Source organism: Henckelia pumila, chromosome 2, assembly GCF_033568475.1.
Source record: "Henckelia pumila isolate YLH828 chromosome 2, ASM3356847v2, whole genome shotgun sequence".
In the NCBI taxonomy this organism is placed as follows: domain Eukaryota; kingdom Viridiplantae; phylum Streptophyta; class Magnoliopsida; order Lamiales; family Gesneriaceae; genus Henckelia; species Henckelia pumila.
In genome coordinates this window covers 170,489,143-170,506,322 of record NC_133121.1, presented here as the reverse complement: position 1 = coordinate 170,506,322, position 17,180 = coordinate 170,489,143, and the positions used below count along the sequence as shown (strand labels likewise).

Here is a 17,180-nt window from a genome sequence, read left to right as displayed (position 1 = left end):
AAATCCAATAAAATTCTAGACTGGCCCAAAAATCCACTGATGGGCCCAAAAATTCCTATGGGCCCACGAGCCCATAAAAATCATTGGGCTAACTTAAAAATAATTTTGAAAGCCCAAATAAAATTATTTGGAAGCCCAAATAATTTTATTTCTAATTAATTGACTCAAAAGCCAATTAAAACATAATATATTTAAAAATTAAAATACTCGAGCCCGGCCCACCTAACCCGAACCCGAACCTGGACCGACCTGACCTGACCCACTACCCTACAGATCCAACCCAAACCACCCAGACCCGACCCAGCAACCCCCAAACCCCAAACCCGATCCCCCCCCCCCCTCTTCCTCTCTCGGCCGCGAGCAGCAGGCCTTCTTGGCCTGCTGCTTGCCAGCTCCGGCCGTCCCTGGCCGGACCTCCATCGCCCAGACGTAGCCCACGTCTGGGCGGTCCTAACCCACCATGGCTCAGCCCGAGCCATGGCCCCTACCTCAAACCCGAAGCCTCCTTCCCCTGAACCCTAAACTGCACCCTCCTTGGACCAAAACTGAACCAGCTTGCTTCTTGCCCTTACCCGACCTGAACCACCTAGCCTAGAACGACCCAAAAGCCCCCTAGGACACCCCTTGACCGAAACCTAGCCTCTGGACCAAGCCATGCTAACCAAAATGTGAACTATGAACATGAATGCATCAAAACATGACTCAATATCATCCAAAGTTGCACAAACTCGAAAAACATCTGATAAAATCTACAAGAAAACATCATGCACGTTTAGTAGCTCATATGGTGGCCAAGAAAAGGATTTAGACATGCCTTGAATTTATTTGACGATAGTTGATGCGTTTACGGGTCTCCGGGACGACAAACGGACCAAAACCTTCAAAACTAGAGCTTGATCGGCTATGGGGCTTGAAGTTTTCTGTCAAAAATGGTGGAGGAGGCTGATGAACGTGAGAATGGGGGTGGAAAGAGGTGGTGTCGGCTAAGAAGATGGTGGTGGGGTTTGGGGTAGGTTTAGGTTTAATAATAGGTTAATAATTAAAAAAATAATATGTATCTAGATAATATACCTAAAAAAATATAATTAAAACTCTCTTATAATAATAATAATCTGATGTAAAAGCATAAATCCCGAAATTATAAATTAAGGGATTTTTAAAATTTAAATAAAGTCATTAAAATGACTTATTTTGGCTAAAAACCAACCCTTAAATAAATATATAACTAAATACTAAAATTTTCTTGACAAAATATCTTAAAATATTATTTTAAGGCTCATAAAACTCATAAAATATTTTTTGCTAAGAATTTTGGTATCTCGTCCGTCCACGGTTCCGTCTACGCGATCAAAACAATTAATTCCTTAAAAATCTACAAATACCATAATTGCGGGTTAAATGCTAAAATACATTTAAATCATGCATATATTTCACATAATATCACATAAATACATTTAACCCCAAATATAAATTTTAAATAATTATTTTCCTTAATTATGCATGCAAATTTACGTATTAAAATTTTCGGGTGTTACAAGATATGAATTGATTCTTATGCCAAGGTCAGATGGACCTTATTTTTGAGTCTGATGAGACGACGATTGATGGATATCCATGTCAAGATCGTATACGAATCTTGATGGCAAAGAGTGTGATTGGAATCAATTCTTTATATATGCGTTTACACTATTCTTGAATTAAAATGTTTAGAGTCGATATGAATTTATTTTAACGCATGTATATGTTGATTATACTGAGAATTATATTCTCAACGGATGTTTTCGACTGTTGTCTTGTTTTGTATGTGTGCATGACAACAGAGGGGGCAGGAGCTGGCCAGAATAGACGTGGTTAGCTCGAGAGAGAGTCTAGAAGTGTGGACTTGTGTTGTAGTAGCTGAATGGAATTAGAAGCCTTGTCAAGAATGTTAGAATACTTTTGGCATGTTGTAGTTGAAGTTTACTTTGGACATGTTTTGTATTTATGCTTTTGGCTAGACTTTGAACTAGTAGATGATGTAAGAAAACTAGAAACTTGTGCTTGTACTTGACACATATGTATATGCATGTTTGGGTACTGAGTTAGCATGATTTGGTGTTGATATATGAAGTATTAAAGTGTTTGGAATTGAGTTTGTCAGCAACAAAATCTGCAGAATTTTTGGAATAGGGGTGGCCGCTCGATCGGCGGAACTCGACGGATCGAGCGGTGCCAATTAAAACTCAAACCCGAGACTTGCAATTTTGAGGCCGCTCGATCTGCTGAACTTGACGGATCGAGCGAGGCCAAATATTTCTCAAACCCGAGAATTGAATTTTTATGCTCGCTCGATCGGTGGAGTTCGACCGATCGAGCGAGGTGCAATATTTAAAAAAAATTATTATTTCTTTGGGTTGTGTTTGATTATTCTTTATCATGTACGATTAATGTTAATTAATCATTAATTGCTCTAAGACGAGATTAGCAACTCGAGGCCCCACTGATATGTTTATTTAGTTGAATATGAGATATGTTGATTGGTGATATTTAGAGCATGTGATCATATTTTGGATTTATATTGAAGTTTGACGAATCAAGAATGCAGCTTTTGAAACGGAATCGAATAACTCAAGGTTTGAAGTCATTTCAATTGAAGTTTGAATTGTGCACTTGAGTTGAAGTTTGATATGAATTTGTTGTGTTGATTGTCCAGATTTGGAGCAGCTCAAACACGAGTGAAAGGTATAAGACGACATCGAGAGTCAGGGATTTTGATACTCGAGAATGATGATTCTTGAGTTATCCCGATAAATCACATACTTGTTGAGTATTGTTATTTCTTTAGAATTTGATGTTTTTGATTCATCACATGTAGTGGATCTTTGAGTTTGATATGATATGATTTATGAATTGATTCTAATGCCAAGGTTTGATGAACCTTATTTTCGAGTCAGATGTGACTACGATAGATAGATATCCATGTCAAGATCGTATACGAATCTGGATGGCAGTGATTTGATATGAATCAATTCTTGATTTAAGCGCACTATATAAATATATTTATTTGAAGATTTAATTTGATATGTTTAGATTTGAATTGATATGAATCTGATATGTATATGTCTTTTATATTGGGAATTATATTCTCACCGGATGTTTTCGGATGTTGTCTTGTTTTGTATGTGTGGCAACAGGTTGGGCAGGAGCTGACCAGAATCGACGTGGGTAGCTCGAGAGGGAGTCTAGATGTGGGACTCTGGTTGTATGTAACTGAAATGATGTATTAGATCTTGTCAAACATGCTAGAATGCAAGTTATGTTAAGTTGGGGACATTATGAACATCGATCTTGTATAGTTATCCATTTTTGTTGTCTTTCAAACTACTAGTTGTTGTAAGGATGGCATGAATTTGTTATCTAGCACTTGAGATATGGTAATGTATATTTTTCAGACTTGATTTCATGCTTAGTAGTTAATTTTGACAGCAACATCACAAGAGCTGAACTGTAGATTTTCGAGCAGGTGCTGGCTCGCTCGATCGGCAGAGTTGCACCGATCGAGCGAGGCCATTTTTTATCAAAACCGCGAGTTGCCATTTTTTTCTTGCTCGATCAGTGATATTCAGCCGATCGAGCGAGATCTGCTCGATTTTAAAAAAAAATTTAGTTGCTTGAATAATCTTGAATGTTTTATTTAAGCTTCTAATTATTGCCCAAGTTTGAGATTAGCAACCCGAGGCCCCACACTGAAAGTGATGGGGGTGAGGAGAATTATGATGATATGTCTGCGTTGGAGGATCCCGATGATGAGGGATATGGTGCGGTGGTTGGTGAGTTGTTGTTCACTAGGAGGATTCTAAATACACACCATAAGGAGGAAAACGAGAGCCAAAGAGAGAATATTTTTCATACTAGGTGTTTTGTGAAAGAAAAGTATGTAGTCTTATTATTGATGGTGGAAGTTGTGCGAATGTGGCTAGTTGTGAGTTGGTGGAGAAGTTGGGGTTCCTTGTAGTGACCCTTACCGAGATCACCTACTAAACAGAACTTAGGCATGCAATTAACTTAATCAAACAGAAAACCAGAATATGTTGCGGAAACCATAAACAATAATACAATCCCAAGAAAAGGAATCTGTAAATATCCAAATAGTTATACAACCAAATCGAAAGTTGTATCAACCTAATACAACAGAAATAAAAACCTAGACGAAGCTCCAGCTGGCTAACCACTGCCTAGCCCCTCTTGGATCCACCCACCTCATCCAATCACAAACCTGCCCCAAGGAATAATGTAAGGCCCGGGATTATTTGATTTAATCCGAGAATTATTCAATTTCAATCCTAAATAATTTAAAAATGTTAGAATTTAAATCAAAACTCTAAATACTCCCAAATTAAATATATTCGGATTAAAATTAAATAATTCTCGGATTAAATCAAATAATCCCGGGCCTTACAATTCTCCCCCTCTAAGATCGGATTTCGTCCTCGAAATCTCACGCAATCTGTCTGCACATAAGATAGTGAGATAATAGAATTACTGAATAAGAACTCATATCAGTAGACTAACTTAGAATAACACTGTCTCATATCAAATTCATCTTCTCAATAACTTCTTCAGTTCTACGATGAATCCACTGATTCAAATCTAAGTTGCTTTTCTTCCTCATCAAATAGTCATATCATTTGCTCGACATAGATTAATGTCTTGTCAAACTTAATTTCATCTGACTGAAGTACATAAGCAGTCTCATTCTAATATGTCGCGAATATCAGATAGAAATGGAGGAAATAAAAGTCGACAGAAAAGATTTCCTACTTCTTCAGAAGTGTCATCGGATTCAACAATTCTCGGAGATAATAGTCGTCGCTTGTTAAATCAAACAATACATTCAAAATCAAAGAATTTGCAAACATACTCAATCTCCCTGTTCAAAGCACAAAATCGGTGTCTAATCTGCGTATGTTTTGCTTCTTGATCATCAACTATCTTCATTTTGTTCTGAAAAAGCTTCTCGTTCTCCACCTTCATTGCGACACATTAAAAAAAATCTGATAGCTGTTCCAGAAATTACCATCTCCAAGTGGCAATATTAGTCAGCTAATACCAAATCAGGTATTAGGATTCTGAGCATCTCCTCAACTTTGGATAGTCAATTCAGACAATCCATCGATAAGAGGATGGTAGAATGGAATCACATACAACCAATTACTCAAAAATATCTAACAATCGATGCCACAGTTTATCAAATAAATCTAAAGTCTCTAACTCGACAATAGATTTTTAATACTTCCTGTCATCTCATCATGTCATTAACTTCTTTTACAGCTATCCTATCCTATCCGTAGCATAACCAATATTGCATATTCGTTTATTTGTCGAAATCTACTTAGGTAAATCGCAAACTCAAAACGATCAATAGCGCATCAGTACCATACAACTCAAAATAGTACTCTGACACATTAGATTTCAACATCTTTGCAACATCATCGAGTCATATCAATTCCAGAAGCAAACCCTTTTGGCAATTTTTCATAGCAAGGAATAACATTTCTTGTATAGATCCTAGCTATTTCATCATATTGTATAACGTCAAATACAACATATCATGCTATCTGTAAGAACTATCAAATATGATACCACAATCTCATACCAATATAGATAGTTTTCAGAATAAAATTCAATGGCATTTAATCTTCTTTCGATTCTGAACTACAAATATGTTCATAAAGCATTCATTTGATCTTGCTCAGTCTAATTAATTGACAGTCTAAGCTTTTGTATGTGTGCATGACAACAAGTAGTTCGGGATCAGGACAGAGGCGAGCATGAAAAACAGAGATTGAGAGTTAGAGTGGAGATCCGAGTTTAGATGTTCATTGTGCTGTCAATGTTTAGTGTAAACACTAGAAGCATGATTATGTTGTAGCTACTATTACCAAGACTTATTGTCTATCATGTTGTTGTGTTGTTGATGTTCATAGGATATAAATGATGATTGTAAATTCTTAAGACAACATGTTGTAGCCTCATGATTCTAGTATAAGACTTAATCTAGTATATGGTGATCTTGTTCCTCTTTAACTATATCATGTTATAATGCATGTTAGCCTATGATTATGTATAGATTATACATGAGATGATGCTAAATGGAATAGAATGGAAGGGACTCACTTTTGACAGCAAGAGATCTTCTGTTTTTTTTTCTGCACATTGAGCCCGCTCGATTGGTGAAGATTGACCGATCGAGCGAGGCCCTTATTTCTGAGGCAGCGAGTTGAGCATTTTGGGCTCGCTCGATCGGTGAAGATTAACCGATCGAGCGAGGCCAAAATATTCCCAACCCGAGAAGTTGGCTTCAGGGCTCACTCGATCGGGTGTTTTTCACCGATCGAGCGAGGTGCTCTATTTTTAAAAAAAAAAAAAAATTTTTGTTTATTTTATTTAGTCTTTGATGATTGACTAATTATTATGATTATTTGGTTAATTGTATTGAAATGAGAGATTAGTACTCGAATCCTCACAAATAGGGTGTCCAGAAACAAAGAGTACGAGACGTGAGCATAAAACGCTCAGCACGAGAGTATGAGTATACATGCATGCAAAGTGAACTCCCTATAAACTCGAGGTCAAGGATCAGATAACAAAGATAGACCGGGCCCTGGTATGTAGCACGCTGTGCCGTCGCTTCAGGAGGTGGCTCCCATACCGAAATACCAGTGGATATGCCGGACCCAAATCGATGGAAGTCCAACCACTAACAGGATAGGGTAAAACCCTACTATAGACATCTCGAACGAGATAGCTCAATATGCAAATGTATGCAGCATAAATCAATGACATATAAATCATGCAGTCACATAATACATGCATACTCAGTCAGGATATCTCGAATAGTATTTTTGTATCTCACACCGAAGTCTAAACTAAGTTGGAAGAAGACAACCCCTAGCTGCCTTAGGTTCAAGCCCCGACCCGACCTGGTCTCAAGACTGACCCAACCTGGCCTCTCCCTTTCATTTCAATAAATAACTTTAATTATTAAAAAATTCGTGGTTTTTTCATTACAAACAAATTAACATACATAAATTGATAATTAGCAAACAAAATCCTTAATTTTATTATTTTTTTATACATATACCACAAAACATAGTTACAATTTCAACAATTATGATCCTCAAATTATTTTTGAATAATACTTAAAATATGTTTTTCATACAAAGTACTGATAACAACATGATTCAACAAATGTATCTTGTACAACCAATACCATATCATAGTTTAACATCAAATTTTGTCCGTGTAATTACAAGCACATATCAACAACCCACAAATTATGCTCCTCTTGTTATTTTAATTAATTAAAAGTACATTAATCGATAGTAAATTTTGTATAATATGTTTAACACATCCCATGATTGACATATCCTAATTTTTCTTCTAGAATTTTAAATACGAAAGATTCAATTGCATATAATTATATGAGTCGACTATACTGAATACAGTATGATTACAGATGTTCGGTGTATCACGATATCTATGTTCACGTCGATATTTTTTATACTGATAGAAAAAAAAAAATCAGACCTGCCAATAATATTGACATAAAAACGGTACTACATAAATAACATATTATGCTTGAATATTACTTTAATATAATAGACAAAATTTTGAGTTTATAATTGTTATTCTTGTAGTTCTACGAGCGTCGCAAGTAAGAATACAAGTCTGACCAGTTGATTCAAATTATTATAGCTCATATTTATAGTGACATACATTAAAACTTTTTTTTTTCCTGTTTTTATATATAAGTGAAAAATAGGGGATAAAAAAATTTTCCAATTAGATTTTATGTTTTCGATTATTTTTTAAATAATGGTAGCTACTGCTGGTGATATTGATATCAATACAATTATTGTGCTAAAAACATTCGTGTAGTCAACCTATTAATATATTTAATATGAGTATATATATCACACAGAATATTTTTATAATAACATCGTATCGTATTAAAAAATATATATAAATATATATTTTAAAATTTAATAATTCCGTGCATGCGATGCGGCACACACGCAACGCGTGTGCCCCGATCGCTAGTAATAATAAAGTATCCTTAACCATATTTCTGAATAAACGACTTGTAGAAAATTTATTTGATGAAATAAACGAATCACATATTGAATATTTCATGCATACATACATACATATACATACATATATATATATATATATATATAGAAAGAGAGATAGAGAGTTTTTTTCAAGTGCTCACCTACCATGCCCACCAATGATGTGACACTATTCTATTGGACCTAGTGCCACATCATTGGTGGGCATGGTAGGTGGGCACTTGAAAGAAACTCATATATATATATATATATTCACTAAATTATTTAAAGAAAAATAATTTTTTTGGTCCATTAGCTTGTATCATTTTGAGTTTTGATATGTTAAATATTTAACGTTTAGTTTTAGTATATAATTTACCTTTTTTGCCTTTTGGTCATATTTGTGTTACCAAGAAATTATGAAATGATATTAGAAATTGTCATGGTCACATCAATAATTAGATCAAACTAATCAAAAACTATTAATCAATACATCAAGACCAAACTCTAAAAAATGGGTAGATTAAAACTTAAAATAAAACGATGACATGCGTCCTTATATAAATAATAATTAATATATATCACTAGATATTTATATAGTAGACAATACCCCATGTTAGAAGCTTTATTTAATTTATTCAACTGAAGCTATCATTCTTCAAGTGGGAAATGATGTAATCCCACAATCTTATTGGATAATATTAATTGCGCTTCACGTCACCATACTTTCCAACCTTATTTTAATAATAATGAATCATATTTTCCCTTCGCATTTGAAAGGAAAGAGAGAGAAAATTTCAGGAGTTCTGCTCAATATTTGAACATACAATTATTAATTAAAATTTTATTTTACTTATTGTGGTGTATATTAACTCGAATATTTGATTGATTTTCCAGAAATTTTTACATGCATTATCCAACTAACTCTATTTAACCTTCAAAAAAAAAAAAAAACTCTATTTAACTAATCGCACATGACACTGACGGCTAGCTTGTATGGGGTGGGGTTGAAAACAAAATTTTCTTTTGTTTACGTGATCTTCCAAATACTCTATTACCAATGATCAAATTGTGATTTGGATTGTTGTATGTTTTAAAATATTTGATTAGTCCTATTACACTAGTTATATTTTTAGATAAATAACAAATGATCGGTCAAATGATTGATATTAGCTCATATAGGAGAACGATCAAATTGTTGCTATTTTTCAATTATATATCATAACGATTGAGTTGCACAAGTATTAATTGTTACATAACTTTTTATCAATCCGTTAGCACTAAAATCATGTAGCTACCGATACTCAAATATAAAATAAATTACAAAAAAATATTAGGTTTTATGTGATGGTCTCATCGATTTACTAGTCGATTTGATTTATATTTTTTTATAAAATTTAATATTTTTAATGTAAAAACAACATTTTTTCATAAATCAAATAAAAATTTCTCTCACAAAAATAGCATGTAATATGTCTCATAAAAGTTCTTTTAAAAAATATTAGCTCTACTAGTGAACTAATTGGTTGACCTCTAAAGTGTCTAGGAAAGAAAAAGAAAAAGAAAAAAGAAAGAATTTTTAAAAAACATACTATTCAGACAATAATACAATCATAGAGCTTCACTAAACAAACATTCAATAATTAAACTCCAAGAAATTCTTTCATAAAAAGTTATGAACAAATCTTTAAAATTTGACAAAACCAATGAATTAATGGATATTAAACTGTGAAAACAGACAGAGAAGTGGTAGAAGCAAAGCCAAGCAGCCTTGTTTGAATCCATGGCAGCAAACATAAAACTATGGATTGTCCCATTAAAAAAAACAATTAATATTTAATAGTGAAGTTTTCACCGGCCCCTTTCACTTTCCGTTCATGCAAATTGCTATAAAGAAAATGCATACATAATATATATTTCATACATCACTCCCCACGCCCCCCCATCCACTCCTTTTTTATTTGGAATCTGAATCAAAGTGCATATTCTTTGAGTTTTATGTTTTGTTTTCTTTTGGGTTTTTGTTTCTTCTTGTGGGAGTGAAGGTGTGATGGGCGACAGTGACAGCTGCAGCAGCCGGGCGTCGGAGTGGTCGCCGAGTCGGGGCCGGGAAAGAGGCCTGAAAGCCGAAGTATTTCAAGAAGTGAAGCATAGATTGAAGGAATTGGAGGTGGATGAGGCTGCGGGGCCCGGGTTTGAAGATGAGTTGTGGGCTCATTTTTGTATGCTTCCTCTTCGGTAAAGTTTCAATCTTTGTTCCTCTTTTTGTTTGGGAGATTTGATCGTTAAAGGTAGGCCCATATGTATGTTGGGGTTATTTTTGGTTTAGCTTTGGGAAAGTGGAGATAGATAAGCGAAATGATTTGTTTTAAAACTTGGGCTGAGAATTTGAGTTTAATCAATGTGAAATTCCATGGTTGTAGTGGATTTAGTTGTGCTTATTTAGTAAAATTCGATCTTCTTTTTGGTCTAAGTTCATGGTGTTTTGAAGCCCTTTTGGTTCTTGCAGTGAAAATTGATGTAACTGTACTTTGTGTTGACATGTTCCTAGTATGTGGTGGTCCAAATTTTTGTAAATTTCTTTGCTTGGATTAGTGATGTTTCTGGGAGAACTTTTTGTGTTCTACGGTAGGCAAAGTTAAACTTGACGAAGAAATATAGAGATGCACCTTATTGAACTCTGGAAACTGTGCATCAAAAATTCAAATGTTGCAAGAATGTTGAGATATGGTTGGATCTTAGTGGATACCGGTGGACTAGATTTAGTGCAATTCTTATGGAGCTTGAAATGGTTTCATTACGACCAATTGCCCTGCTTTAATGTTGTAGTTATGCATTGGATGTGAACACTGAAAGGGCGATGGATGTCTTGATGCACAAAAAATTGTTGCACATGGCACGTGATCCTCTCACTAGACCCGCGGTTGAAGTCCGCCTAGTGCAGGTGCATAATACTTTAATCATTCTTAATTCTTTATGACTGTAGATAGCGTTTTGGATTATAGAGATGCTTATTGCTATTAAGCCTACATTCTTCGTATTCATTCGGATTCATGCAGAATAATGTACTCTGTGGCGGATATGATTGGAAAATTTTTGTTGTTTCATGTCTTAATGCATGATACATAGCTTCATGGAACAACATTTTTCCGAATATTTTGTGCTGTTAAAGAAGCAAATCGACTGATGGGATCAATGCTTTGTAGCAGGCGCTAGTGGACTGACGTTTACGCCGTGCATAAATTTGAGAGCAATCCAAAGTCCTAAATTGAAAATTTTTGTTTTAAATCTAACTTTCTGTATTTAGTTTAAATTCTGAAGTTAATTTTTCTATCGGCATTTCCTGTAGGCTTCCTTTTTGGGTTGGTCAAATAAATATCTATAGTTCATGCAATGCAGGTTCATCCTACATCTGATGGGAACCCTGGTGAGGACTCCTCTGTGCATTCAAGATTCACTAACGAAGGGGATAGTCTATTTGGAAAGTAGGAAATTAATTACGTAAACAAGTAAATCCAAAATGTGTTTTTTTTCCCTGGACAAAAACGGGTAAAAAGTGCATTGATACTGAAGTCCTTCGTTTTGATTTGCAGTCTTCATTCTCCACCGGCATTCGGTATGTTTGCAAATACTGAACTTTCATATGAAACCAATGAATCTGATGCTCCTGACAGTAGTGGCTCTATGAGTAGGAAATTGCAGTTAACTCGGTAATGTTCTGAAAGATTTTATCCATATTGAGCTTCATTTTCCCTTTTAAAATGTGTTATTTTTTTCTTAAACATCAATTTCACTATGGCTTGAATCTTTGTGTATGAGCTGGGATATGATTTTTTCAGGCAACAGCTTGAAGTGACGATATCAACGAAAGACAAAACTAAGCTCCTTAGTGGGGTAAGGCCTCCTTGTTCTAAGTAGTTAAATGCTTGTGGATACCAGTAATTCTTGTATCCTATACAGCATATGATGAGTATGTAATTTCACAAGCCCTGGGTGTTTTCCGATGAGGGGTTACATGATAATTCTAATGTTATTCCTTCATTGGGTATTTTGTACCATTTCCATTTAGTAATTATATATAGAACTTTGATTGTGTTGAAAGATGATCCACCCTTGTTGCTGTTTCTTTTGACCTCTCTGCTCTCTCCAAAATCTACAGCCATATATTATTTATTTATTTTGATAACTGGTTTCTGAACCATATTTACAGCTGACTTGCCTGATGTCTGAGATTGGGTTGAACATTCGAGAAGCACATGCTTTTTGCACAATAGATGGTTATTCGTTAGATGTCTTTGTTGTTGATGGCTGGGAGCATGAGGTATTAATCTTTTGTCTATGTTGTTTGTTATTTGTACACCATGCATAATAGGCGGTTCAACATTTTAATTGCTGGGAATATTAGCATGTTTTTGCAAAATAAACTTCGACACCCATGAACTTGCATATGCAACTTGCATGCATATGCTTCCATTAAATTCTCCGTGTTCAGGACACGAGTACTTGAACTAGTGATGTTTAAGACCTTACAATATGATTGTAAAGCTATTTTGACAGAATTTGAGGTGCCTTTTCCCATTATTCCTCTTGTCCAGAAAATATGCCTATTAGTTCAACTCGGTCCTGTTTTTGCTCCATACTTCTACACTCTTTCATCCACTACTATTAAATTCTGATACTGTGAGATTATCCTACACATATCCATGCTCCTAGAAGGTGTTGCAATCTATGATTAAAAAAAGAGGAATTTGTTGCAAATTTCAACTTGCTTGCTTTTTGCAACTTTTTAGGGCATTGAAGAACTAAGGGATAGGCTGGTTGAAGAAATTTTAAGCATTGAGGTATCAAGCTACACAAATTTGCATGTAAAGCATCATAATGTGTTTTACTTCAAGCTTTTTCATATATTTCAATGCAGAAACAGTCGAATTTCAAACAAGAGCTCTCGTCTCCTATGCAGTACCATGTGGGGTCACCTTTGAGTGATGTCTGGGAGATCGATTTCAGCTTGCTAAAGTTTAAACATAAGATTGCTTCAGGATCAAACGGCGACTTGTGAGTTTCATTTCTCTTGTTTGTTTTTTCTGAAGTGATCAGTTGGCTCAAGATATGTCTCTCTTTTTTTTGTTCTTTTTCCTAATGACACAGGTTCAAGGGTGTGTTTCGCAGTCAGGATGTCGCAATCAAGGTGCTTAGGACCGAATGCCTTAACGGAGACATACAAAGGGAGTTCACCCAAGAGGTTTACATATTGAGGTTTACATTTTATCAAGCTTTTATGTAATTCCTTGAATGCATTCAATCATTTCCCACAGTGTTTTACGCTTTAATGTCTCAAAGAAATGCTAAAGGGAACCTGCCTTTATGATGTCTTGCAATGTCATTTATCACTCTGATTGTTGCTTTTTGTATTTTAATTGTTTTATAACTTTATGTGAATCTAATGTTTTCTATCCTCAAGATCTTTCGTGCATGTTACCGAACACGATGTAACTTTAGCTTTCTTCAAACAAGAAATTACTTCAATTTCTTCTGCCTTAACCTTTGTCTTTCTGCTATTCAGGAAAGTGCGGCACAAAAATGTAGTACAATTTATAGGTGCATGTACAAGACCTCCAATCTTGTGTGTTGTGATTGGTAATTGGCTAACTTTTTTTATGCATAGCTCTTTTTTGCTTCTTTTTCCTTCACGCTTCTAGGAACTTCAACTGATTTTTTCCCACATTAATGTTTCAGAATTTATGCCCGGGGGGAGTGTTTATGATTTCCTGCACAAACAAAAGGGTGTTTTCAAGCTTCCAGCTTTACTCAGAGTTGCAATCGACGTCTCCAAGGGCATGACCTACTTGCATCAGAATAATATAATACATAGAGACATCAAGGCGGCCAATCTATTGATGGATGAAAATGAAGTAAGAAATTGTAGGCTATCTTTGGATTCATTTTCGCATGTTTTTGTCTTATATAGAGGGGATAATATTTTTTTCATGTCAGTATAATGTCATGTAGGAATGTGCTCGAGTCGGTGATGCCAAATCACATATTTAGTTTCTTGGAGATGGTTTAAAAAGCATACTAATTGGATTGGAGGTTAATTTAGTGTTTGAATGTTTAGGGAATAATGAAAAGTTAAACTAAAGGTAATGTTTGTATTGGAAGATGTGAAAGGAGGTAATATATGTTTTGGTGGATGAAAAGAATAGAATGCTCAATTTCACTATTGTAAATGAAGAAGAGAGGCCAAAAAAAGGAAACCAACTTACCCCAAAAGTTCCTAAATGACACTTTGTATGTGTATCACATGAGCCAATTTGAGGTATATTTGTTGTCATTTCAAAGCATAGTTTATCTTGGGAATCTTTATCTTCTTTTTCTTTTTTTTTTTTAAGGAATATTTATTTTAATGAATTTCTAGGGTTTTATAAATTTCTGTCATACATTTGTGCAGGTGGTGAAAATTGCTGATTTTGGTATTGCTCGGGTGCAACATCAGTCAGGTATTATGACGGCAGAAACCGGAACATATCGTTGGATGGCTCCTGAGGTTCTTGTTTTATCTTATTCTCCCTTTTTATGGTAGTCTGGTGCGAGTGAACTAAGAAAATTCTTTGATCTGTCAGTTTGATTCAAAAAATTGCATCCCTTTGGATTTGTGTTGTAAGAACAATTAACTTATGGTATGCTAATGTTTCAAAGGTCAATCTATCCCATGTTAGTATGAAAACGAAATATTATTTGTGTGATATTGTCAGTCCCTTGAACTAGGGAACGGCATGAAAATGGCTAGCATAGGATTCAGTTGGATGGAAATAAATACTGTTTAAAAAGATCTTTCTTATTATTTGGGTGCCCTTATATTTTAAGAAGTGCAGAAGTTGCTGTTTTGAGAGAAATGTATGAAATTGGGACATACATTTTCATTTAGATGGGGGAAAGCATCTGATTTCTACCTTCAAAACGCACCATTTTGAATTGCCTATTGTTTAGTCTTCTTATATTCTTTCAAGGTTATTGGACACAAGCCATATAGTCACAAAGCCGATGTGTTCAGCTTCGGTGTCGTGCTCTGGGAGCTCCTGACCGGAAAGGTACTTTTTTATAGCAATAGGTGGACCCAAGATTTGTGGCTATTCCAATGTATTTGGGGAAAAAATTCCATTTTGCGAAAGATTGTTTATATTCGAAAGATAATTTATTTTGGTAAGAAATTTATTTTGGTTGAGTGGGAGCAATCGCTACCGGGGTTCACCACTGACCTTCTGTGAGTTGCTATCATGCTCAAGTCACCTAATTTGGTTTTGAAATGCCAGCTTCCCTATGCAAACATGACACCTTTACAGGCGGCGGTCAGCGTCGTCCAGCAGGTAATATTTTCTTTTAATGAAATAGCTTTGTTTTGTCAGAAGTATCAAAACTAAAGGCCCGTTTGTTTAGGGTCTGAGGCCAGCAATACCAAGAAACACGCACCCGTTGTTGGTTGAATTGCTTGAAAAGTGTTGGCAGCAAGAACCATCTCTGAGACCGGAGTTTTCTGAAATCACAGGCATATTGCAATGCATGACCAAAAAGGTAGTCCCTCTCTCTCTCTACCGTCTTTCGTTCTTAAGTCAGCTTGTTTGAAATTTGTTTGTTCTCTTTGACAAGAATTTCGAAGATGAAAGGGCTACAAAAAGGAGAAATATAGGAGAATCATATCAAGGTAACGGATGAATAACTATTGATGATGCAAGAAGGCAAAAACCCATTGAAAGAGATCTGATGCATTTGGTTTCGATAAACAATAGCCAGCATTAACTATGAACTCCATTCCCTTCATAGTAGGCCGCTTCCTCATAGATTCGTTACCATATTAGATGGAACTGATTGGTTCGTGCTCGATTTGGTTGGAACTATGTCATGAACTTTTGCTGATAGATTATATTCCAGCCTTTCACCTTTAGGACACGGCGAGATTTTAAGGCATCTTTAGTTCGTTCTGTGAAGATTTGGGGCATGAGATATACCTTTAAGATAGGCGAAGTTTTATGTACATATATATGTATAATTTTTATTTTTTTTATGTTTGTTTAGCATAAAGTTGTATGTATATTTGAAGTTACTTGTTTGCCACAGCCCACAAACAGATACTTTTGCCTTTCGTGGAATAAATTGTAACTCATTCGGAAAAATAATGTCTAAGGTTGATATGTTAGAATGGAATAAAAAAGGAATGTAATCAACTTTGGAATTGAATGATAATAGGAATTGAATGATATTTTTATTTCATTCCAATGATTGATATCGAAAAAAATGAAAAGGAATGGAATGAAATTATTTTAATAATCAAATATTTTTAAGCAAAAAATAAAATAAAATAATGATTATTCATATGTGTTGTTGTTGTTATTATTATGATTATTATTATTATTATTAAATAATAATTAATAATATGATAAAATTATTCTATTTAATTTAATTTAACTTATATATTAATATGAATAATTTTTAAAATATTTTTTAATACAATAATATTTTTTAAAATAATAAAAATAATTAATTATTATAATAATAATATTATTATTATTTTATTAATATTAGTTATAAAAATAATAATAAATAATATAATATATTTTTTTACTATAATAATAATAAATAAATAAATATTTTTAATTAATATTTTATAAATAATAATAGATAAATAAATAAATCATAATACTAATCAGGATTTATACGTGTAAATAATTATTATACATAATAGTAAAATAATTATATAATAATTTGTTGTTTTATATATAGTATTAATTATTTTTATTATTATTATTATTATATATGGTTAGATTGTTAGAAAAACTAAATATAGAAGAAAATATTTTACTAAAATAAAAAGTGGGAGTGAAAATGACCATTCCATCCATTTTTGGATGAAATGGTTATTCCCATTAACATGGAAATACCCATAGGATCATTCTCATTCCAATGATCATACCAAACATAGGTATGAGGAATGAGATGAGAATGCTCATTCCATTATCATCTTATTCATTCATACCAATTATCATGCCCTAAGGCTTAGGCCATTGAGACCAACTAGTCTCGGGTTCGATTCTC

General features: G+C 34.2%; 1 protein-coding gene across 6 annotated transcripts; it reads left to right on the top strand.

Moving 5' to 3' along the window:
* The first annotated feature begins 9,716 nt into the window (after positions 1-9,716).
* Positions 9,717-16,255, top strand: LOC140880140 (serine/threonine-protein kinase STY46-like). 6 transcript variants are annotated; one of them, XM_073284293.1, is made up of 17 exons: positions 9,717-10,331; positions 10,923-11,037; positions 11,479-11,520; positions 11,687-11,709; positions 11,786-11,803; positions 11,933-11,987; positions 12,304-12,414; positions 12,884-12,934; positions 13,012-13,148; positions 13,242-13,349; positions 13,657-13,730; positions 13,830-14,005; positions 14,542-14,637; positions 15,101-15,181; positions 15,404-15,457; positions 15,528-15,662; positions 15,738-16,255. In XM_073284293.1, exons 1-17 carry the CDS (start codon positions 10,144-10,146, stop codon positions 15,801-15,803), a joined length of 1,530 nt encoding a protein of 509 aa, XP_073140394.1. In that variant the 5' UTR covers positions 9,717-10,143; the 3' UTR covers positions 15,804-16,255. The 6 variants fall into 6 exon arrangements, with proteins under 6 accessions (XP_073140394.1, XP_073140393.1, XP_073140397.1 ...); XM_073284292.1 differs by having other exon boundaries at positions 9,718-10,331; positions 11,493-11,578; positions 11,687-11,803; XM_073284296.1 differs by lacking the exon at positions 9,717-10,331 and having other exon boundaries at positions 10,919-11,037; positions 11,493-11,520.
* The last annotated feature ends 925 nt before the right edge of the window (positions 16,256-17,180 follow it).

Bases quoted from the DNA above. Each gene is read 5' to 3' on its own strand.
- LOC140880140 (XM_073284292.1), top strand. From the start codon at position 10,144: ATGGGCGACAGTGACAGCTGCAGCAGCCGGGCGTCGGAGTGGTCGCCG. The intron at 11,038-11,492 runs GTGCATAATACT...CATGCAATGCAG, and splicing joins TTGAAGTCCGCCTAGTGCAG to GTTCATCCTACATCTGATGG. The intron at 15,663-15,737 runs GTAGTCCCTCTC...CTCTTTGACAAG, and splicing joins TGCAATGCATGACCAAAAAG to AATTTCGAAGATGAAAGGGC.